The 25879-nt window shown below is 37.4% G+C and overlaps 1 protein-coding gene across 4 annotated transcripts in view; it reads right to left on the minus strand.

Moving 5' to 3' along the window:
• Window positions 1–25879, minus strand: part of LOC149553254 (Spc97 / Spc98 family of spindle pole body (SBP) component) — a 159522-nt gene that overhangs the window by 39161 nt on the left and 94482 nt on the right. For all 4 annotated transcript variants that reach the window (XM_089788715.1, XM_089788716.1, XM_089788718.1 and 1 more), the window contains one exon: window positions 4831–4930. In XM_089788715.1, the coding sequence (XP_089644841.1) occupies window positions 4831–4930 (100 nt within the window). The remainder of the gene's footprint in view (window positions 1–4830; window positions 4931–25879) is intronic.

Raw genomic sequence — 25879 nt, forward strand, 5'->3', positions numbered from 1 at the left:
TGACCTGCTCCCCTCTTTGAATCAAAGCTTTTGGGTTTCTTCCTTTTAATTTTAAAAAACATGAAATATGCTTATTTTGCTTTAAAATCCTCTCTTCTAGAAGTCGACCCATATGAGGGAGGGTTAGTTCATCATTGAGGGGGCCATATTAAGGTATAACTTAATTTTATTCAATTTTAGGGAAAAGTGTCATAAGGGGAGCACATATTATTTTATTTGTGCTCATTATAAACACTTTATTATTATTTTATTCTAACTCATTATAATAATCACTTTATTATTATTTTATTCCAAGTGATCATAACAATCACTTTATCAATTATTTTATTCTAAGTGATCATAACAATCACTTTATTATTATTTAATTAATTCCCAAACGACTGGGACTATTTAATTATTCTTCAATAAGTCATATCTCACTGATCCAGTCTCCAATCTGAGTTCTGACAGAAGCTGGTGGTCATTTGTTGTTGCCCAGCAGTTGCGAACTGACTTACAGTTCCCCCTGGAATTTAGGAACTCTCCTAGATTTGGGAATTGAGCTAGAAATGTCCAAGATGATCCAGGATTAGTACATTCCCACTAACTCCCTGCCTACCCCTAGAAAATAGGGACTCCTAAAATCTATGAACTATCCAAAACTGATCAAACTGGCTCCAAAAGCCCCAAAATGCCACTACATCCCCCTGAATAGGTTCTCTATCAGTCTCATTGGCCTACAGGATCCCACTAATAGGCCAAGCCTACTAGCTGGTACTAACACTAAGGGACGCATAAAAATGGGGACATTACAGAGAAGTATATTGAGTTTGAGGAGCTCATGATCAACAAGACTCTACTTATTAAAGATCTGTTAAAAGATGTGGGAGAAACTCTTAACACAAGTACCGAAAAAGAGCAAGATATTCTTACCAACTTTGAGAATTTTTTTAATAAAATGGTAAGTGATAACAAGGAGTTGCTTCCTGAGGCTGTGATACTCCAAAAACTCATGTTGATGACTCACGAGGGGCTTGAAGCCAAGATATTTAGCATTGCCTTCAATTCATAGTTTCACCAGCTATCAAGTATTCTTTGATAATACACACACTATTCTTGAAGAACATGGGGTAGCAGCATTAGGCTATTTTGATGTCATCACCAAGACTATTGTTATTGAAAGAAATTATCTTGACCAAATCTAGATCAAGAGCGAGAATCGATTTCCAAATTTCAGGTTTTCATGAATAGGGATGAAGAAAACCAATAAGTGTCATAGGGAACATAGACACATTTTTCTTGTTTTTTAGTAGTAAAATGTAATTTATTTTTGACAAATTGCAAGTGATCACATTGCATGCGTAATTGTAACTTGTAATTACATATGATCATATTACAAGTCAAGAAAACTTAGGACTGTAATTTTGAATGTCATAGTTATAAAACAAGTCTTGGTTGAACTCCTCCCACTTTTTGCTCCCAGCACCTCACATGTGTATAGGAAGGTAATTAGATTATCTTTTCGTATGCAAGAAAACTCTACTGAAATTTACAGTGATAAAGACTTTGTTTTTATACTTGTAAATTTGACTCTCAAGCAATATAAGGAAATATTTTAGCTTTCAGACTTTACGTTAAAGCCTTGTTCATATTATCATTATGTTCTTATATCATAGTGATATATTTTCTGAGTTTACTTGAGATTTTGTAATATTGTTGTAAACAAACTCTGATATGATTTCATCCACACTTTGTGCTCCAGTCCTGGGGATTAAATTAGACTCACTAAGTGCTTGTAATAAGAAGAAATCGGAAGACTTTACACTATGATCCTTCTTATTTATATGAACTCAGAAGTACATCATACTCAGAATTTTAGCTGCTATATGTTGGATGTTGTTATAAACTTATTTTGGTAAGTTGCAAAAGACTTTGGACTTGTGCAGTATTCTTTTAAGATAGAATAATTGGTATGCCGGTGATTCCTCTTACGTTTAATCAGCAGTCTATCTATTGGTATTATTGCTACAACTAATACTTTTTAGTTGAAGTTTTTTGTGTAAAGAATTTATTGAAGTTTGTGTATCAATCCCCAAAAAAGAGGAAGTGATCTTTAGTCCCACCCATTTTTAGTTTCTAGTTAAGTACATTTTGAGTAGAACAATAATAAGAAGGGTCCTTCCCTAAATACCTCGTTCTGCTAGCGGTCGTAAAGTCTCTTGCAAAATATTAGCCAACATGGCTATAGTCTAACGACAAGCATCCAAAATTGTTATGTCCCCATTTTACACCATCTTGTTCTTCAAGTGTTGGCCAGTTTTCAAGGCTCTCCTCAAGTTCCAAGGAGTGCCAAAGTGATCCATGTTCTTGGATGACTTAGGTAATAAATTCTTGACACTCAACAATTGTGTGTACAACGCCCCTTGCAATGTTCTGGGTTCTTCTGAATCTTTATGAGTTTTTTGGGTTTGTTCATTTTGCACTGATATTTATTGGTTTTATTTAGGGTTTGTTAACTTTATCACTTGGACAACATTGCGACTTATAGTAAGCTCTTGTGTCAATGCCATACATCTCTTTTCAGCATGAATTATAAATTGGCATGATCAACTTCCAACTTTTGATGCCTAGGCAATTTTTTCAGTATAGTAATGGGGTTTATTTTGATATTTACACTTAAGTATCAAGGTCACATTTTAATATTAACATTAAGAGTTAATATTTCACAAAGTGAATGTCCCCAAATTGGACACTTAGTTTGAGGTGACCAAACTTGTTTTTGTAGGTGTTATGAGGAATTCTTTAAGAAAAAAATAATATTTAAATGACCCTATTTTCCTCCAAACTATATAAATTGGAGTTTGGGCTCTCATTTCTTGATACAAAATTTGCACACATAAAGAGATGGTGCTGAAATGATCAGTTGAAGTTCTTCAATGTATTATTGAGGACAGAAAACCTCTGCCATCTAGTTGGGCTGTGGTGACAAGCCCACCCTAGCTGGTGTGTTTCCACACAGGGAACACAATGGACTAAAACAAAGTTTTGATTCGAGGTTTCAGAAAAATGAGGCTTTCTGAGGTGAGCTGATTCTGAAGTATTTATTGATTGATTTTGGCTTTGGATTTTGAGGGATTTTCGTGCATCTTTCAGTGTATTTTGCAAAGCTTTTTCCAAGCTTGGTTGTGCCCTTTATAATAAAGATTAAACACTCAAACTTGCTTATGGAAGATTAGGGTTTGTCTAAAATTTTATGGGTGTTCCAAACAATTTTCAAAGGCTAGGCCATCAAGTTTGTTGAAGCATTTTCTCGGAGGTTTTTCACTGACCAGAAATTTCTAGAGAAAATCGCCCCTCTTTAGATGGTATTAGTGTAAGGCTACATTGGGTTTGGTGCCAAAGTGTTTATGAGCAAGCTACCAGTGCTGAAGTCACTTTCTGAGACACCAAAGTGAGTAGAAGTAATTGCACGTGATTATTAGAAAATTGGGTGACAAAAGGTGAGTTGAATATTTTCCATGGTCACCTTTGTGCTGGTTTTCCTGCAGATTTGCGCCCAGTTAGCTACACTGATCAGTTCTGGACAATTATGAACAAGTTTCAGTTAGTTTTTAGTTTTTTTGTGATTTTCTTGCATTAAAGGTTGCTTCAAGCGTTCATGTTTGTAAGGCCAAAATAGGATCTTGTATGCACTTTCCTTTCTTGCCCTGGGTGCATAGAAGTCATTGGCTAAAACTCATTACAGTTCAATCATCACAAGGCATAAATAGAACTCTTGTCTATATGGGTGGTCATCCACTTCATACATTAAATGCACATTGCACCATAAATCTCATAGTTTTTCTAAAGGCTTATGTTGGTTATGATAATAAAGATTATTAAACCTGACTAATTAGGATATTAAGACGTGTCCTCAAGTGTTCAAATGTGTCTTTCTTTATTCCTTGTGTGAGCATCTATAAGCATTCACAATTTCACACCAATACTAAATGGTCATTCCTAGCATACCAAGAGTTACATGTGAACAATCAATGCTTATTTCCTCTGTAGACTATATCAAGCACTTAGAATCAGCCTCCACCAAGGTTACAAACCATATGAAAGTACCAGACCCGAAAATGGCCATCTATTATAATTTATAAGAAAACAATAGTATCTGGATACATTTTCTAAACAAATCGTTACATTATTTATTAACAATTCATGAGTATTCAAACTAGTAAGTAGCACCATGTTATTGAGAAGTGGTCACTTATTCACCTCATAGCTACATAGCACAATGACACAATTAATAAAAGAGAGTGATTTCCATCCTCCACAACCATGTTCAAGAAGTATAATACCTAAATATCTTAATCATTTGTTTCTCTACTGTAATTCCTCTAAGAATTACCCCAGATAAAGCATAGCAGATCTCGAATTCAACAGTACTTGATGTTAACTTTAGCAAGAACTACTAATGGATGATAACTATACTATACAACAATAAAAACAATCAAGGAATACCCAAAGCCTGTAAGATAGAGAAGATGCAAATCTTTGCATCAGACGTGCATCATAAATCTGCCATTATGCAGATATTTAAAATGAGAAACATAAATGTGTGAGCAGAATTACAATAGCTGATGCAGTTTCCAGCAATGATTTTTAAATATTGGAGTGTGGGGCAGTTAATGTTTGCACCTTGTTACTCTTTTTGATAGTTCCATGCTTTGTTCTGTGCTTCTTAGTAACATTCTTTTCTTAATCACACAATTTTGAGTGTAGAAGAAGTAAAAACGCAACAGGTACGAACTGCACATTGCTATGGAAAAGAAAATTCATGGCAAGGAAAAGAATGAGATACTGTACCCGATTATGAAGAATATGAAGGAATTTGTCCCATACAACATGTAAAAGTTGAGACTGGACATATTGCTGTAGGGCCGCAATGAAATGACTGACCTGTTGCCTGCACATCAAAAGAATTTAATCAAAATGTTCAGAGGAAATAAAAATGATTATAATATAAAGCATTTCGACACTATTATTGGGGAGCTATTAGTACTACAAGATAATTCTCAGAAGCTACAAGAAAACACCAAACAAAATGTGATTCTGAACCTTAACAACAACAATCATACAAGCACTTCATATGCTTCAAAAATTATAAGCATCCATTGGTAGATGTGCATCTATTATGCTTTTTGTTTCTTCTAAATAAAATAAGAACACCATATGTTGTAAAAGAAATATGCTAAAAAATCTTCAGTACTTTGTACAGCATGTGGTGAAGATGCCACAAAGCAGCTACAGAGCCTCAAGAACAAAATCACACGTGAAAGAAAAACTATTTGTGAATACCTGAATAAGACAAAAACAAAATTAGCATTAAGAACACGACTCTCAAGGAAATATCATAGTTACACTGCCCTAGGAATTGGGCAGATGTCAGGACGGGAGGATAGGTTTCCGGGCGGGGGGACAAAGGGGCCTCAATTTGGGATGACGACATTGGACAGGAAAGGAGGAAAAGGGGTGCATATGCAATATACTATATACTATTACATGTGGTACTTAAAATGGTAGTTACAAAGAGATGTATAACAATATAAGACATAAAGATGTTAAATACTAATTTACTAAAATTTAAATACTTGACAATTGAACATGAAAGTGGAACATTGAACATTGAACAATAAATAGTAAAATTATAAAAACTCAAATCAGCAAATGGAAGAGTGCTAGCTTCTATTATATAAATATTAAATAATGACAGTCACAGATATCAAAAGTATGAGTGTCTCATCATAAAGATGATCACATTGAGCAGCATGATATGATATTCAAGGCGACTAATAGAATATTAAAAAATACTTTGTTTTTTCAAACAAACTTTACTTTTTTTGTTGGATAGGCTGTTCACATAACTGTTTAAAGTCTAAGGAACTCTACGAGTGAAGGTACCAGTGTGACCGGTTATAATCTAGTTGTCATTGATGTCATGGTGAAGAAAGAACACACATTAGTATAATGTAAGGACCAGTGAAGCATGATGTCATGGTGAAGAAAGAACACCCATCACTATAATGCAAGGACCAGTGACGCATGTTGGGCAAATGAGTGTAACTCCAATCCACAGGTGCGAGCGAAGAAACAAGGACAAGTCGAGCAGAGACAATAAAGAGAGTAATCATACTTGGACAAAATCATTCTAAGTACGAACATGAAGAAAAGTATCTAGCAAGCAGACAAAGTGGTGTAATTGGTTGTCACAAAGAAAGGTTTGAGCCACGTTAGTAGGCTGAAGTATAGATGCACGATACCTGTGATTGACGTGTCATGAAGCAGGCAGATCGCACCTGACATCACATCAGTAGGATGAAGTATAGATTGTAGGATGAAGTATAGATGCATGATACCTGTGATTGACATGTCACGAAGCAGGCAGATTGCACCTGACATCATGTCAGTAGGATGAAGTATAGACGCATGATACCTTTGATTGACACGCCACGAAGCAAGGTGGATCACACCTGACATCCCAATTAATGGAGTTGGTACTGTCACATCAAGGAAATACGAAAGAATTCAAATTTAAATTATTTCCAAATGAACAAGCTATCAAAGTTATAGAATGCCTGTGACTTCTTTTTGTACAAGGTACATATGACAAGAACAATGCAAGACAATGACAGGAGGTCAATCTAGACATAGGCTAGTGAATTCAATTTTTGAATTCTCCTAAGATGAATAATAGCCATGTGATCAAGGATCATATACGAAGAACACTGTTTCAAGAAAGAAGCTTAGATTGCAGATTAATAATCAAAATGCTAGAGAGTTGAGCTAAGTGTAATCTCGAAGAGAAGAAGAAAAGGAAGAGATAACAGCAAGGTGTGAAGGTGATGTGTGTTGATGAGAGCCAGTGTGCCAAATATCACAGTGATAGAGTGTGATGTAGCTAGTAGAACCGAGCACATTAGCAATCATGTCTGAGTTGCACAGCTGAGAGAAAGAATTCTAAAAGTCTGAGGAGCATCATAGTGATCTATATCAAGCTAAGCAAAGTAGTTATTCTATTTAGATCAGTCTTTTTGTTGTTCTCTAATCACTACAATAGAAAATCCCATAGAGGGTGAACTCTAACAAGTCCTTCATATCAAATCCCCTAATAGGGTGACACATTATATAGTGTTCTAAGAGTCTTTTAACCAAGTTGCTCATAACTGGGCAAGACTCTCACAAGTCTCTACTAAATCCCTTGACAGCAGATCCGTGTGAAAGAAAAGAAAAGTGGTAGAATTTGAGGTTATTGACAATATACAAATTCATGTCCCCCCCGCCCCCCCCCCCCCCCCCCCCCCCGGCCCGCCAGCATATTCACCTATGTGTAGAGCAACAATTGGTATCAGAGCTTAGGTCCTCAAAGAAAGGAGTCTAACAACTTGAGGTAAAAGATCAAGATGATGAAAAGAGAAGTACAAAAGTTCTCAAAAGAAAACTACAGCCTATGGTGTAGAAAGATGAGGTTGCATCTGAAAACACTTGGAGAGGCATACTGGAGTCAAATTGAAATCAAATATATTGAACCCGTTGCTCCACTCAGTGAAAACAGGCAAAGGATGAAGAGATTCACCTTGCTACAATGGATACTCTTGCTGGCACTCCATTACATGCTAAATATGCGGAGGTAGAAAATCTTGAGACTTCACACCAAATGTGGGAAAAGGTTAAGATTGTTTATGGAAGAGATAAGAAAGTTCAAAAGGCTAAAGTTAATAGCCTAAGAGAAAAGTATGACAAAATGAGGATGCAAGAAGGAGAAGACATCGAACAATATGGAAAAAGGGTGAAGGATGTGATGCTAGCCATTAGAGTTGTTGAAGGCATACTACTACAAAATGATGTGGTGAGCAAGAGTCTGAGAACCTTGTTGCCCAAATATGCCATAAAGGTCTCAACCATTCCTAAGATCGATAGAGAAGCTCAAGCATCTCTCGATGCCTTGATAGGAAAATTGATTGCATTTGAGCAAAGCAACTATGACAACAATTAGCCAAAGGACGAAGCTATATTCAAAACATCAGTTGTAGCTATTGCACCCCAAAGAGGAAAGAAAGTGGAAGGACTTCCAGATATCGAAGACACGTTGGGAGTTTCTATGCTAAAGAAGCTGAACAAGAAGTACTGGAAGCTCTATTCGCCAAAAGATTACCAATAGGTAAAGGGAAGTATAAGGGTAAGCTTCCTTTCAAACGTTTCAACTCCAAAAAGATAGTACACATAGCTACTAGATGTCCTAATCCTATCAAGAAAGAAAAGAACAAAAGGTGGACAACCTTCAAAGGCAAGGAGAAGAAGCACTATTACATTGTTGAAGAAGGTCTAATTGATGAGGAGTCCACCAGCCTAGAAAACAACGATGATGATGAAATAGCATTCGTTTCTATAATGAAAGAAAGGGTAGAGAGAGCCCTAGTATCAAGCACCATCGACAAAAAATTTAGATCATAGAGAGCCATTGCTCCCATCACATGTCTGGTGACAGGACGAAATCCCATGAAGTGGAAGAGTACGATGAAGGAATGGTAAGATTCGACTAAAAATTGTCCATGCACGGCAATAAGTAAGGTCACTCTACCCCTAAATGACTCTACTATTTGTGAAGATGTTTATATAGTGGAAGATCTAAAATATAACTTTCTCAGTGTAGCTCAACTAATCAATAAGGGTTATAAGTTTGAATTTGACAAAGGGTCTTGCAGAATTATTGACAAGACAAGTAAATTACTGCATACAGGTGAATAAAGTAGAGGTAATCTATTCTACCTCAACACTTCTATAAATAGTTGTTTTGTAGCTAAGTATTATAGTGGTTAGCTGTAGCATAAGAGCTTATGTCATGTAAAATTTGAGAGTATTGTCAAGGTACAAAGAAAAAAATGTGTAAGAGGCTTGCCTACAATCAATAAACCTAACAATGTCATGTGTAAAGACTCCCAACTAGGTAAGTTGCTAGTTCTAGTTTTTCTAGTAACTCATTTACTTCTGAGCAAATTTTAAACTTAGTACATTCTGACTTGTGCGGTCCTGTGAGGACTAAAAGTCTATCTAGTGAGAGGTATTTTATGTCGTTCATTGATTATTTTTCTATAATGAAGTGGATTGTTTATTCAAAGGAAAGTCAAAAGCTTTTCACATGTTCAAAGCTTGCAAAGCCAAGGTAGAGAGGGAGACCGATAAGGCATTGAAGTGCATGAGATCAGATTGGGGAGGTGAATTCACTTCACAAGACTTTGAGAGCTACTACGAAGAACAAGGAATCAAGAGGCAGATGTCGGCTCCTAGGACACCGCAGCAGAATGATGTTGCAGAAAGAAACCAAACAAGCATAGATTGTACCACAACATTGATGATTAAAAAAATTCACCATCGGTGAGTTACTTTATAGTATTTAGAAGCAAATGCTACATAGAGAGAGATGAATATCAACGAAAATTTTGAGTCGAAAGTGATGAAGGTATCTTTTTGGCGTACTCTACAAAGAACAAGGCATATTGGTGTTTATACACCTAGGCAAATAAGATTGTGGAAAATGTCAATGTAAAGGTAGATGAGTTCTTTTAGAAGGGAGAAAAAAGAAAGAAACAATCGGAAGATTACAAACAGTTTGTATACACTCCACTGACTGAGTCAATGACAAAGGCACCGGTAGAAGCGGCACAAGAGCAAGTACCTACACAAGAAGTAGTTCAACCTGAAGAACAAAAAGCAAAGGCACTTGAAGGGGAATTAGTGATAGCTATGTATGTCAAGAGAAACCACTCAACGGGCCAAATCATTGGAGACAAGGATGTTAGAATGACGACAAGAAGGAAGTTGAGAGAGATAGTTTGTCTGATCTCACATATTGAGCCTGACGCTACAAGAGAAGCCTTAAAAGATGAAGACTGGAGAAAGGCCATGGAAGAAAAGGTTGAATAGATTGAAAAAAAATTATACATGGACCCTGATGGCATGGCCAAAGGACAGAAATGTCATTGGCACAAAATGGGTACTTAGAAATAAAATGAATGAATATGGAAAGGTAATTAGGAATAAGGCCAGGCTTGTCTGCAAAGAATATGCAGAGGAAAAAGGCATAGACTATGGAGAAACCTTTCCACTGGTCGCAAGACTAGGAGTAAGGATAATTCTAGACTTCGCGGCATACAAGAACTTTAAGGTATACCGGATGGATGCGAAATCAACATTTCTGAATGGAGTCCAGGAGAAAGAAATGTATATAGAACAACCAGAACAATTTGAAACTGATGAAGGCAAGAACCAGGTATGCAAGATGAAGAAAGCCTTGTATGGACTAAAATAGGTACCGAGTGCATGGTATGAGAGACTACACTCATACTTAATCAAAATTGGTTTTGTAAGAACGAGTGACAACACGGACATATACCTCAAAAATTGGTTTTGTAAGAACGAGTGACAACACGGACATATACCTAAAGAAGGAAACAAGAGTTGGTTTGTTGATTGTAGAGATATTAGTGGACGACATCATCTATGGAGGAGATGATAAGATGAGCATCGTAGAAGCAATGAAGGTGTTTGAGATGTCCATGATCGGAGAAATCAAGTTCTTCATTAGGTTACAAGTTTCCCAACTATAGGGAGGAATCTTTATAGGACATACAAAGTATGTAAGGGAGATTCTAAAGGCATTCGGTCTGGAGGATGTCAAACCAGTGGGCACCCCAATCGTGACTGGTTGCAAATTATCAAAGGAGGACGAAAGCTTGTAAGTGAATGAAAATCTTTATTGAGCTATGATTGGTAAACTTCAGTATGTAGTACATAGTAGACCGAACATTGTAAAGTAGACTGTACACTGTACCAGTTGTTGGGACAATGGCTAGATTTTCAGCCAATCCAAAGGAATCACACTTAGCTATTGTGAAAAGGATCTTCAGATACCTTAAGAGTACAAAAGAATATGGTCTATGATATACTTACAAAGGAAACTTTGAGTTCAGTGTCTTTAGACTCTTTACTGATGTTTACTGGGTGGGGAACATAGATGATTGAAAGAGAATGACTGGAGGTGCATTCTTTCTTGGAGGAAGATGGGAGAAGCATAACTGTATATCTCAATCAGCAGCAGAAGCAGAATATGTAGCAGCGGTAGTGAACTGCACTCAAGTTGTTTGAATTAAACAATTGCTTTCAGGAATTCAAGCGAAGATAGAGGAATCAGTGGTTATCAACTATGATGACACAAGTGCAATTAACATAGCAAAGAACCCAGTTATGTAATGAAAGACCAAGCACATATTAACCAAGTGTCATTTCCTCAAAGAGCTAGTGCAAGAAAAAGAGTTAATGTCGGAATATGTGCCAACCAAAGAACAACTAGCTAAAATATTCACAAAACCTCTTCAGCGGGATACCTTTGAGTATCTTAGAGGTTAGAGGTATTACCCCTATCAAGCTTGAAATAGAGCAAAGGGTCAGGCATCAACCCATGATCTGTAAACGATTAATCATACATTGGGTTGAAGAATGGGCGGGACTACTGCACAAGGGGAGCATCAAAGAGACATGATGTGCACCTTTGGCATTGTTGTCAAAGGGGGAGAAGAAAGCAAGAAGAAGAAAGCAGAAGAGAAGAAGCATGAGGCAAGTAGTCGAGAAGAAGAATCAACAAGCAAGAAAGGCAAGTAGAAGCAAGAAGATCGGTTAAAGGGGGAGTAGTCAAAGGCAAAGAAGCAAGCACAGAAGTAGGGAAAGTAAGCAAGGAGCAAGGAAGAAAAAGAACAAGGCAATGAAGTCAAAAAGCAACAGTGAAGAACTTCATGAACAAAAAAAACAAGCAAGCAGCGAACTTGCAGCTTAATACATCATCTTCGGGGGACATGTTGAACAAAAACAAAACAAGGTAAAGTTGTGATGTTATTTGCTAAGCATGAGGTAGCCCGTAAAAGTTATCAAAAATGTTGGAATAACCATGTGATATAGTCATTTTGCCATCAATTGCAACGGGGAGATTGTTGGCATAACTGTCTAAAGTCTAAGGAACTAGACCGGTAAAGGTAACAACGTAACCAATTATGTTGTTGTCATTGGCATCATGTTAAAGCAATAAAACCAACTAGTATAATGCCAAGACTAGTGAAGCATATTGGGCACACGAGTGTAATTCTAGTCCATAGGTGTGTGCGGAGAAACAAGGACAAGTCAAGCTTGGGCAATTAAGAGAGCAATCCATACTAAGACAAAATCATGCTAAGTATGGGCATGAAGAAAGATGTCTAGCAAGCAGACAAGGTGGTGTGACTAGTTGTCACGAAGAAAAGTTTGAGCCGCATCAATAGGGTGAAGTATAGGGTCAAGATACTTGTGACTAACACGTCATGAAACAAGTGGATCACACTTGACATCCCAATTAATAGAGTTGGTACTATCACATCAAGATCAAACAATAGAATTCAAATTTTGAATTCTTTCCAAAGGAACATGCTATCGAGGTCATAGAACATCTATGACTTTTGTTTGTGCAAGGTACATCTGACAAGAACGGCACAAGATAGTGACAAGAGGTCAATCTAGACAATGTCAAAGGGAGAGAAGAAGCATGAGGCAAGTAGTCGAGAAAAAGAATTAGCATGCAGGAAAGGCGAGTAGAAGCAAGATCAGTTAAAGGGGGAGCAGTCAAAGGCAAAGAAGTGAGCACAAAAGTAGGGAGAGTGAGCAAGGAGTGAGGAGGAAAAAGAACAAGGCAATGAAGTCAAAAAGCAACAGTGAAGAATTGCATGAACAAAAAAAAGCAAGCAGCAAACTTGCAGCTTAAAGCATCATCTTAGGGGGACATGTTGAACAAAAACAAAACAAGGTATAGTCACGATGTTATTTGCTAAGTATGAGGTAGCCCATCAAAGTTATCAAAAATGTTGGAATAACCATGCAATATAGTCGTTTTGACATCAATGTCAAAGGGAAGATTGTTGGCATAATTGTCTAAAGTCTAAGGAACTAGACCGATGAAGGTAACAATGTAACTAGTTATGTTATTGTTGTCATTGGCATCATGTTGAAGAGATAAAACCGACTAGTATAATGCCAAGACTAGTGCAGCATGTTGGGCACATGAGTGTAATTCCAGTCCATTGGTGTGAGCGGAGAAACAAGGACAAGTCAAGCTTGGGCAATTAAGAGAGCAATCCATACTTACACAAAATCATGCTAAGTATGGGCACAAAGAAAGATGTCTAGCAAGCAAACAAGGTGGTGTGACTAGTTGTCACAGAGAAAGGTTTGAGCAGCATCAATAGGGTGAAGTATAGGGAAAGATACTCATGACTAACACGTCATGAAACAAGTGGATCGCACCTGACATCCCAAGTAACAGAGTTGGTACTGTCATATCAAGGTCAAATGATAGAATTCAAATTTTGAATTCTTTCCAAAGGAACATGCTATCGAAATCATAGAACATTTGTGACTTATGTTCGTGCAAGGTACATCTGACAAGAACGGTGCAAGATAGTGACAAGAGGTCAGTCTAGACATAGGCCAGTGAATTCAAAGTTTGAATTCTCATAGCATGAATAATAGTTGAGTGATCAAGGATCATATACGAAGCATGTCGTTTCCAAAAAGGAGGTTAGATTGCAGATTAATAAGGAAAACGCTAGAGAGTTGAGCTCAGTGTAATCTAGATGAGAAGAAGAAGAGGAAGAGATAAGAGCAAGGTGTTAAAGTGAAGTGTGCTGATGAGAGCTAGTGTGCCAAACAACATAGTGACGAAGTGTGGTGTAACTAGCAGAGCTGAGCACATTAGCGATCATGTCTAAGTTGTAGAGCGAAGAGAAAGCAGAGCAAGTTGCAGACAAGTCTAAGGAGCATCAAAGTGATCTATATCAAGCTAATTAAAGTAGCTATTCTATTTAGATCAATCTTTTTGTTGATCTCTAATCACTACAACAATAAACCCATGAAGGGTGGACTCTAACAATTCCTTGGTATTAAATTCCCTAATAGGGTGATACATTACTTTGTGTTCTAAAGTCCTTTAACTAGGATGCTCTTAATCAGGCAAGACTCTCACAAGTCTCTACTAAATCCCCTGATCGGGTGGCACAAATTGGTGTCTTTGTAATCTTTTAAAAAAGATGAGCTCTTGACCTAGCGCACTTTAAGATAGTGCAAACTTTGTAAGGATCATCTCAGACACCACGATTGTCACTTTAGTCATCTTTCCATGAGATAAATCTATATGTTATGTGATGCTATCTTTGTCTTAATTATTCTTTCTTAATTGTAACTAGTTAAGTTATAGTCATCATTAACAACAGACTGTGTGAAAGAAAAGTTAGGCAATAGAATTTGAAGTTATTGACAATATAGTATATACTAATCACCCCCACCCGCCCCCCCCCCAAGTATATTCACCTATATGTGGACCAACATAAGGGATGCTCGGTCATCTCCTAGAGGGGTTGAGGGACCCATTATTGTCCCCTTGTCTCCCGTCTCCACTAGAACGTTGGCAGGTTGGTGGTGTCGTTGGAGACGTCGGAACAACATTCTCCCATCCCTAGTGTGTCCCCATCTCAGAGACGTTTGGGTTTTTTGCGAGGACATGTCCCCATTTTACTATGGGAACTATGGAACAAAACTATGGCACCCATGTTCCTGCAGGTCATTTGATTGAGAAAAGAATATTTCAAATCTCAATGGCACAAATATTCTAAGTATATTCCAGATTTTATTCCATAAAACCAAGCTCCTTCAAAGATGACATATAACACTTGCGTGTTAGCTCTTGCCTTTTCCTAATGTTTTTGTCATCGAATTACAAGTTATTTTGAGTTGATTATGATATGATGTAATTGTAGGATGGATACGTGCTTTTCTAGATTATACATCTTCACTAGTCATTATATGCTATTGCCACTATGATTTATGTTGTTAAATTTTGTTTCACTTTGTCGATGTAGAACTTTGTATAGATGTTTGACCAATGAATGGTTGCGGATGAGAACAATATACATTCACGTGACCTTATCACCATACCTTGTCCTTGTGGTCAAATTGGCAAGCTTTTGATTTGTGTATGTTTATGTTGGGACTAAGGTGTCTCAAAGAAGGAAACAATATTACATCAGATCTATCTATATTGCAGTAGCAAACTGAAAGGCGAGATTTATGGCAATCCCTGAAGGAGAACATTACAGAGTTTCAAGATGACATCATGAAGCTCGTGAAATCCTTCCAAAAACTTATGAGATTGCATATTTACAGTGTTCGATGGATTAAGAACAAAAGGGTATTTTAAAATTGATTAGTTGTTTTCTCTAGCTTTCTCGATAAACATGAAATGGCCCCAAAGAAATTTAATAAATCCTTAGAATAATAGTGTGTTTTAAAAATGTGTGCTTTGTAGCCCATTAGACCAAGAGGACATAATTTGATTTCATTTGAGTTCTTTTTATTTACGGTAAAAAGCTAGTGAATTGTAAAAAGCTTGAAGATTCCATTAATATCAATTGGGCTTTTTAAATGTTGCTTGTAATTGTAAAAAATCAAAATTTTGATTGTAGGGCATGTATGTACTTTTTATTTGGCACCTTTTGGATGAGTGACATGTTTTCCAACCTTCTTTTCCCTTCTATGATTATTCGGATCATTTTGGCCATTTTTGCGAGCATTGAACCATAGAGCTGAGAATAGAGGAAGAACCTACTATGATATCACTCTACATGCATCTTTAGTGGTCGCCTCCTATTGATTAACAGATTTTTGTGCCTGATGATGTATATGATGATGGAATAATTGTCAATGATGTCAAATGGTTTCATAAGATAGAACAAACATATAAACATCATCAATGTCAAAGGATCAAAACACTTGTATACATGATCATCTTGCTAATGATAGGTAAAAAGGAAAACCATGATTAAGAAGATTTTGCAAATGTTTCTTAGGAGTTAAGAAGATATGAAAAAGCATTGTGCTGCATAGAAACAGAGAATATATATACCAAAGTTGAAGGCCTGTATATGTCTCACAGTTGAATAGAAGAAGTAAGCTACAAATGAAGAAGATTGTGTTTCAAGAAGATTACCTATAAAGATTCACAAAGGATAAACGAGCAGACATATAAATTAGTGACAGAGATTACCAGCACTGAAGGTACAAAGGGTTGAAGCATGGATATAAACAATTATTCAAAATGAAGCCAAGTTACATGTACATAATAAACAAGCTAATGATATTTAAACATCCTCTTAAGTTCCAATATCGACAGCTATCATATAATATGGAGATTAGATTCAGTGACTGTTTTGATATATATCGTACCATGCAGCAACTGTAAAGAAAACTCCTTAATTATTCACATAAAAGATAGAGATGTGCAGTAGTGAAATTATAACTGATAGCAATAACTTGTTAAAGGAGATCCTGTAGGTATACAGGTCATTAAACTATGAAGACATAACTCCGAAGGCATCGAGTTCATGTATAGTTTATTATGGCTAAGACAGTGAACCCAAGACATGAGATATTCAACAATATACAATTGTAGCAGCAAAGAGGATTGTGTGCAGCTAATCTTAAGTAATCAATATATATTCATGTATATTCGATTAAGGAAACCTAATTGTCCACTCCCTATCAAAGAACGACAGTTAACTTCACATGGTGATTCCGTGGCAACCATATAGAAGCAGCATCAAACAAGTATTCCATAAAATGGAATAAGACCATTTATTGTCACATATCCATGATACAAGTTGCTATCCCAGTCAGCATTTGAGACACATAAGACAAAGGATGTGTTACTCATATTGAGTAAAATATATGCAAGAGAGAACCACGAACACATATAACGTCAATGGAAGGCGCCATCATTTAGGAGGAAAGCGTAGAATAAAAATAATAAGGAAACCGCACAATACATGTCCTGCCAAGTATGGTGTAAGGAAAACCAAATAATATAACCGTTTCCACATAACCCATAATAGATCTGAAATAAACATGTAATTGAAATCCACATGCAAGATAATAGACAACATACCCATAAAAATGTGACATGAGATATACTCTGCGAAACCCTCATTGAGGGAAAACACCCAGCCTCAAAAAGCAATTATCACCATGTATTATTCAGCAAAGACACCATTGCAATACAACCATGGAAGCCTTCAAAGTCATAGCCACAACCAAGCAATCTATGTGAACAAGCATGAATCCACACATCTCATGCCATGCTTCCAATCTTCACAAATGCTCCCTTGGCTAACCATGACAAATGACCATGATGCAGATGTACCTATTTTCAGTATGGCACCTACTAGTCCTAACCTTAGTTTTGATGATGAACATTCCACGCAGAGACATCTGGATGTATAAGGGGCCTTGGTAGACAATAGCACTGAGCTTCAACGGGTTTAGGATTTCAGAGTTGTCACTACAGATAGTGTAAGGACTATTGGGGCAGTTGTTACAGCTGATTGTTCAGAGACTCTCGAGGAGGAGATTGTTATTGGAGACTTATATCTCAGCTGTTGTAGTGTCGCTCTAGTGCAAGAGGCATCTGCCTCCTCAAGAGGGACCGATGTATGTAGGGCATCACCTAGTCATGATGTTGGTGATCTATGTGTTACAGTAGAGTCGGCAAGTGTTGGATCATGCTCTAGCATTATTGATTCACAGCCTGACATTAAGTCACTTGTACAGAGTCAGCTGATGGCAATTGAGCATCTATTAGGAGATGCGGATACAGAGAGTATGGACACATCTGATGATGCTATGAGCTACATTGGGTATGATACCCCTTGCCATTTATTGGGTGATGACTCTGAGGAGCTTTTGGATGGGTCCCAGGATCAAGATTTACAGTGACTTTCTGTTGAGGGGGAAGTAAAGTCACACAAGGAGTGTGATACTGTGTGGGCTTTCGCTTCTTCAAAGAAGATGTCGTTTGAGGTACCGAATAGTTGTACCTCGACTACAGATGTGTGCGAGGACGGTAGTACACATCCAATAAGCGATCTTGTGGTAAGCAATTCTAATTCAGTTTCCTATCACAATGCACTTAGTGAGACAGGGAGCTCGGATAGGAGACAGGGGTTACAGAGGCATCGAGTTACCAGTCAGCTTAAGGTAAGTGAGTGACATTTCTTCATCTCTTGAGCACTATGTGATATCCATCAGATGTTAGCTACATCTAGTTGGGGTTCTCCTATGTTAGATGAGCACGGTGATAGTAGCGTTTCCCTAGCAGAGGTTCATGCACTTTGAGAGGTTGTTAAGATCTTGAAGCACAGTGACTCTTGGTTGTTGACAACGATTACCTTCTAGAGTGAGGTAGCACTTGTTGTGAGGCGTTAGGGAAGGAGGAGGCAGCTGAGCTCACTCGGCCGCTTGAGGTGATTGTGAACTCTCTTCGACATACTCAGTTGGCTCTTCAGGAGTAACAATCATAGTTGGATAAGGTTATCCTGGACTTGGAGTGGGTACAGTCAACAACAACCCTAGACGCTGTTCAATTATATATTGTGGTTGGTGGTGAGTTTGCTTCCACGGTTGGGGATGAGGGATGTGATAATGTGGCAGTCGCATCCATCCAAGATTTGTGTGCAGTACATTCAGAGGAGGTGGGATTATCAGTGGAGACGAGCTCTCGTGGTAATTTTCTTCCTTGTGCCAAAAGCGAATCTATTTATTCATTTCATACAGCTGGTAGCATTGGACATTTAGCAGTGCCAAGTTTTCAGAGGGATCAATTGTGGGTTGCAAGGTAGCAAGTTGATGCTTCCACAAATAATTTCTACTACACTGAGTATTTCATGGAGTATTTACTTGAGAGTTCAGAATTGCAGGAGGGTTCTTACAAAGTATCTAAGGGTACTCTCATTCAGGGTTCTCGGTCTATACGACCATTGGTGGGGAAGATTGTAGAGACCTTGGCTACAATGCTTCCCAACAGGGATTTTGTGGTTGGGTTTACTGAGAGGGTTTCCCAGGATCCTGCCCAGCCAGTAGTTGTGCGAAGTCAGAGATTGGAGCCATCTAATGATTCGCGGTTTGATACTAGTGAGCCATTAACAGAGATTAGGGCTTTCTACTAGCATTATTCAATGGTGTGTGCTCATAATTTTTCTTTTGACCCACAGGTAGAGGACTTGGTTTCACGTTGGTGTGGGTTGGCTCTAGATTCATACCAACCATTATGGGATGGGTTAGCACCATCTTTTGCAGATGGGATCGACAGTTGCAAGTTAAACCACTTGCAATATCTACACACCAGGAACAGTTTATCAAAGGTTGGAATTGGTGATAGTGATTCAAGTACTTATGGTCCTTATCATCTCCATAGTGCAATTGGGGTTGCATTCCTTTTTTGTATTACATTATTATGGTTAATTGCCATTTAATTCAAAAAAGCTCAAAAACATAAAGTTCCAAAGAAACATTCTTGCATCCCATTAGCATAGACGGTTGTGCTAGCTTGGGTTTTTTAAAGTAATCACGAATAATGAAAAAAGTTGTATGAGCAAGATATGAGCACATTTTTTGGACATTGTGCATCATACCTTTCCTCAACTTTGTGATGCAACAAATTGGCACTCAAATAGAGAGGGTGAGGAGATCTAGTTGTTTGTGGCAAACCACCAAATCCCACAATCAATATTCAGATCTTTCTGGAGATTGGAGTTGTTGAACGTAAATACAAAATTTAATTTATTTATTTAATTTTATTTAAGGCATGTTCATTATTAGTTTGTATATAAGTTTGTTTAATATTTATTATTTCTTAATGTGTTATTTACATGTATTATTATTAAATTAAGTTGTTGAGACTTGTTTTGCATTTCATACTATAGTTATAAGACGATTTTTAAACGTTATAAGGCATTATGTCAAATGTTTATTTGCAACCAATGGGGTATGGAAGGCTTCACAATTAGAGAGGCTTATGCAAAATATGTATCAGAATTCAACGAGCCTATCATGACTATGCTCCTATTTATTATATAGATGCACCTTATCTAAGGGATGGCTATATAATGGCATGGAGACCATGGCAGATAAAGTATTATTAGATATCCAAAAACATGATAATGGCATCGTAGAATGTGAAACCTTATGCAATAAGGTGTTATCAATCATTCATCATCATTGGGAAAAGATAACCACCCCATTACACCTCCTTGCATATGCCTATCTCTAAGGCACTATAGCACGAAACGTACTTTCTATGCCAAGAAGATTAGCACAATATAGAGATGAAGTTACTAAAGGGTAGAAGCTGGCATAAACTAGACTCTTCCAAGATGACGAGGAGAAATAATTTAGGTAAAAAATCGCATGCTTGCCTCAAGAAGTCATACTCCAACAGCTATTAATGATCAATACCCCATGGAAGTAGTCACACGATGGTACATCCATGGTCATAAATTCAGGTACCTCCAACCTCTGGCAATCAAGATAATCTCACATGTTTTTTTGTTTTTTTAGCACTTGTATTCTCTAATTCAATACTTAACATTATTTAATTTACTTCACATTTTATTTTATTTATATGAAAAATATCTAAGTTACAAGTTCCTTTGCCACTGAATGAAATTGGAGTAGATACTCCTTTATCCACTTAATGAAGCATAACTGGTTAGGTGTAAAAAACTGAAGACTTGCTTTATATTCATTCTAACTTGCATCTTCTATCAAGTAAGGAGGAACATTACAAGGATGAGGCAGCAAAGATTTGGGATGTAGCCCCTGAATATGCCAACATGGATGCAACCATTGAGGGTCTTACTAGACTCAATACATATTATGATGATGATAATGATAACCCTGCACATGATAAATCTAGTGTGAGTGGAACCGCTTTAGGTTTGAATGATGCTAAACTTGTAGCGACTCGACATGAAAATCCAATAGATGGTGATTTTTTTGATAATCCTTTTGATGATTGATGAATCATGAATTTTAATTGGAATTGTAAACATAGAAATATATGATATAGCTTATTTAAATTTGTGTTAACTATCAATTGCCATTTAGCATTGATCAATGATAAAGTATCATACTATAAAAAGATTTAATTGTGTATATTTCTTTAACTTTTTTGTATTTATATAAATTTATAATATATATATATTTAAATGAATATATAGATAACATTCTTAACATAAGTTGGGTCGAGCAAGAGAAACTAGTTGTTGGTAAGGGTTTGTTGCTCGACCTCCACAGGAACAAACTTGTTTGTATCACATTGGACACCACCGAGATGGACTAGAAGATGGGAGTTGGCAGAACAAGATGAAGCTTAGGAAAATAAGAGGTAGGTACACACCTAGAATGAGGGGACTAGAAGGGTTTGGAATGGTTTTCTACCAAAAAATAGTCCAAGTAAAGAATGCTTGTTGGATAGAGCTGAAGTGGAATGGAGGAAAGTGGAAAGGAAACTATGAATACCAAAGAACGAGAAGCAATAAGAGCATAGAAGGTAGAAACATGGATACCCTTAGGTATGTTATCCCTCTGACCCAGACGAAAGTGCTATTAACAATATTGATAATGTTTGTTGGAGTGATGCAATATCTTTGCTCAAGGAGAGAGGGATGTTCATGAAAGGATGGGGGAACGGTCATCCATAACAAAGATTAGACAAAGGTGTGGCCAAAACTGATTGGTAGAAGGGGAATTAAAAACTGTTCCAAATGCTTTCTTCCTACTGGTTTATAAGACAAGAGAAACAAAGCAATGGATCCTCCAGAATGAGCCATACATGATGGGAGGTATGGGGATCTATCTGAAAGAATGGGAACCAAATTTAAATCCTCTAAAGGTGGTCATTGAATATGACCAAGTTTGGGTAAGATTGTACAACCTACCTTTCGAGTATTGGGATGTAATTACACTCAAACTGATAGCGAACAAACTAGGTAGGTTCATCATTGTTGGGAAAGTTATTCAAACTAAGATATACAACATGCATGCAAGGATATGCATAAGATGGAACTCTGGAGTGTGGAGCTAGAACATTGAGGTGGGAAAACAAGTGGAGAAATGCAAAAGCTACAAATATTTTGGACATTCGAAATGGGAATGTTGTTTCAAAGAAAGGTAAAAAGAAAGCACAAGATATGGTCCTACAAAAATATGTACCGGTGAGGGAAGTAGAAAGGAAGAGGAAGTTCGGAATGAAGGTGACAACGACATGAATGAACAAGTATATATGGAGGGGATAACACTACTTGGAAGTTGAGGGAAGACCCAACAAGAAACTCAAGGACAAAGGAACAAGGGGTGATCAACCATGATGGGAGCAGAGCCAAGTATGAGGAATAGGACTAGAGAGGAAAGACCTTGAGTGAGATAGTGCAAATTCAGTTGTAGACCTTCAACTGGAACCAAGTGGTAAAGCGCGCAACTACAAAAGACAAGGAGCTCTAGGAGGAAGAGGGGGAGTTGGCGAAAATGGAAAGCATGCGCATGGATCTATATAGTGAATCAACATAGAGAAAGGGTGAACATGGAGAGCATCAATATGGTAATGTGGAGTATGATAAAGAAAAGGAGGCAAAGGAAAGAAGAACGAAAGAGGAAAACATTGAGCCTGACCAAGAAGAAGAGAACATCCATACGATTGAGATGGATGTGCTACACTCACCAACAAAGATCTTTTAGGAAGAGGAAGGGAAAGGGGAGAAAAATAGTAAGCTAATGTCACCAGTTTGTGGGGTGAATGACCTAGCTCAACTACAACTTCTGATGGTGGAGCAAGTCCTATTGTATAGTCCTCTTAGAAACAAGGCTAATGCAACCTAGAGCATAAGGGTGGAGGCTTATATGTGAAAAAATAGGTACCTACGAAAAAAAAACCCTAAAAAGAGGACTAAACAATCATTCGTGCCCCTGAATAAGGAAGATATTGGTCTCTCATGGTTGAAACAATTTAAGCTCAAATGAAGAAGATATCTTGGAGAAAAGGACAGTTAGCCAATCACAAACTATGGTAAAAGGGGCTAACGTGGGAAGAAAGAGAAGAGGGGCTAGACCTATCACTTCCAAGCTAGAACGGGAAGGTAGCACCAGTGGAAAGAAAACTATGTTTCGGGAAGGGCATTACCCTTCTCGAGGAGCCATGAAATCCATTTCGTGGAATGTCAGGGGTCTCAATGCCCCTAAAGATGCCTGTTTAAAAAAAATTTAATCAAGAGAGACCAGGTCTTATTTTATTGAAGGAGACTAAGCCAACAAAACAAGACTTTGTGAATTTCTTGAGGAAATGGTGTAGGTAGGATGGTCTATGTGCGGAAGCAATTGATTGTCAAAAGGACAAGCAATTCTTTGGAACCCCAAAAGGGTGTTAGTAACAAAAGTTGACAAGGAAAATAGTTGGCAACTAGTGGAAGTGGTGATGTGTGAGAGGAATGAAAGTTTGTTTCTAATAAATGTGTAGAGACCCACTGTTATAGCCCAAAAGGGGGAAATATGGAACCAAATCAACACAAGGATACATCAATGGGGAGGAGAAAATCATAATTAGGGGGCAACTTTAATGCAACGAGATGCATGGACGACAAAAATGGTGCCAAGAGGCACAAGGAACAATACAAACAAAATTCCAATATATTATCTTTAATAAACAAATGGAGGAAATTGTTCTAAAGGAAGGAAACTTTACATGGACAAACCATCAAAAAAGTTTCACTATCATTGCAGAATGGTTAGATAGATCCTTAGTCGCAAGCAAGTGGGATGATTGCCACTACATTTTTGAGTCAATGATACTACTGATCTTAGATTTTTATCACTTCCAGTGGTGCTAAATTTCCAAAATGGCACCATGTTTCAATCAGCTTTTAGTTTGAGGCTATGTGGCAGAGATCCACATTTGCTCCAATTGAGTGATGAATGGTGGAAGGATGCCCCAATTTGATCTGGAACCAAGGCCTTCTAGGTTTTTCAGAAAACTACAATATATTAAAGAGAAACTCAAACAAAGGAATAGGAAGTCCTTTAAGAACAGTTTTGTTCAAAAAGAAATGATTAAAAAGAGTTAGAAGACCTAAATACCATCGTCATCAGACAAGCGATGGCAAAGGTGGAGCTGGATAGAAGAAATTGATGCAAAAAATAAAGGTGTTAACAAGGTAAGAGACCTATTGGAGGCAAAAGTCTAGAGAAAGTTGTTTAAAGGGTGGTGATCAAAATAATAAATTTTTCCACTCCTCAGTCAATACAAGGAGGTCGCAAAATAGAATCAACAATGCCAAAGATGGTGTAAGTAATGTTTTGACATAGGGGGAAGACATTATTAAAGAGGTTGTGAGATATTTCTCAGAATTGTTGGGGCTTGTTCAAACCAAAATAGCTAACAATGAAGAGATTGCAAAGCTTATACCCTAGATTATTACACAGGAACAAAGCTGCAAATTGAACCAATAGATTTCTACTAAGGAGGTTCGAGAGGCACTCTTCTCCAATTTTTCTTTTCCAAAGAGCATAAGAACCAATGAAACATGATTAAATGGAAATGGTGGAGGAATCCAAAACATAAGCATAAATGGGTGTGAGGCCTCACCTGACCCGTCATAATATAGATGGCATATTTGCATTATGATATTTCTAATTTGATGTTTTGATATACTTTCGAGACTATAGGGTTATGTTATTTTAATATTTTCATTTCGATGATCCACACGTATGTCTGCACATTAAGACCTAAATGATATAATCATGGTAACGTGACTCGCAGGGAGTCACGCGAGTCAGCGAGCTGCGTTGACCCCGCCGAATCACAACGACCCGTGACTCGTGAGCAGCGAGTCACGTGGCCTGACTCGCATGACTCGCGCAACTCACGAGTCACAGAGTGACTCGCCTGACCCGGCCGCGGCAGGCAAAAATTCAACCATTAAAATATAATTTTTTTGCAACTTTTTTTAATATTTTTTTTTAATCTTTCTCACTCTTATAACCCTAAAAGGGCTCCCATAACACTCTACAGTGAAAAGAAGAAAGAGAAAGAGAGGTAGAAGAGAAATAGAGTTTTCTTACTTTGCAACCAGCTGAAAGGAAGAGGAGAAAAGCTTGTATTTGTGACAGTGGAGCTTGCATTTAGATCATCAAGGAGTTTATAGGAGCTCTTCTCAACACTTCCCAAAGCATTTGAAAGAGGTAAGAGTTGATTGTTTAGATTTTGATGATTTTTTTCTCTATGCTTATGGGTTTTTTGCATGAATTTTTTTTGTTTGTTTATGAGTTTTTTTTCACTTTAGATCTTCATAAAATACAATGCTGAAATGGTAATATTTGGTCTAAAATGTCTTATTGCAGCAACCTTTACATTTTTCCTTACTCATAATGGCTTCTGGAGGTAAAAAAACCCAAGCTCTCTAAAGCCAATAAAAAAGATGAGTTTTGGAAGTTCACCATAGACTTTCCGGGTAGAAAGAGAACTCAAACAAAATGCCTATTTTGCAAACTCATTAATAGTGGGGGGATAAATAGATTAAAATACCATATTGCTGGCATACGTGGTCATGATACTGAGCCTTGTGGAGCTGCAACTGTTGAGGCTAAACGTTTTTGTTATGTAGCCTTGGAAAAATGTGAACAAGAAAAAGAATTAAAAAGAAAACAATTAGAAGAGTTAGCACAGATTGGTTCTAGTTCCCTTCCACACTCATCTGCAAATGTTTCTGAATCAGTAGGCTATGTTGGAGAAGGTTCTTCCCATCCCCCCTATCGTCCTAGTGCTTTTGTTGCTCATTCTTCTTCTTCATCTATTCCTTGCACTTCTAATGGTGCTACGGTTGCTGCCCCTTCTAGTAGTACTAGCTTTGCCTTCGTCCTAGAGTCAGAAAATCTAATAGGTTGGAAAAAAGATTTGTACCGCGTA

Source organism: Cupressus sempervirens, chromosome 6 (assembly GCF_028749045.1).
Source record: "Cupressus sempervirens isolate cs-2001-9-10 chromosome 6, ASM2874904v1, whole genome shotgun sequence".
Classification (NCBI taxonomy): Eukaryota; Viridiplantae; Streptophyta; class Pinopsida; order Cupressales; family Cupressaceae; genus Cupressus; species Cupressus sempervirens.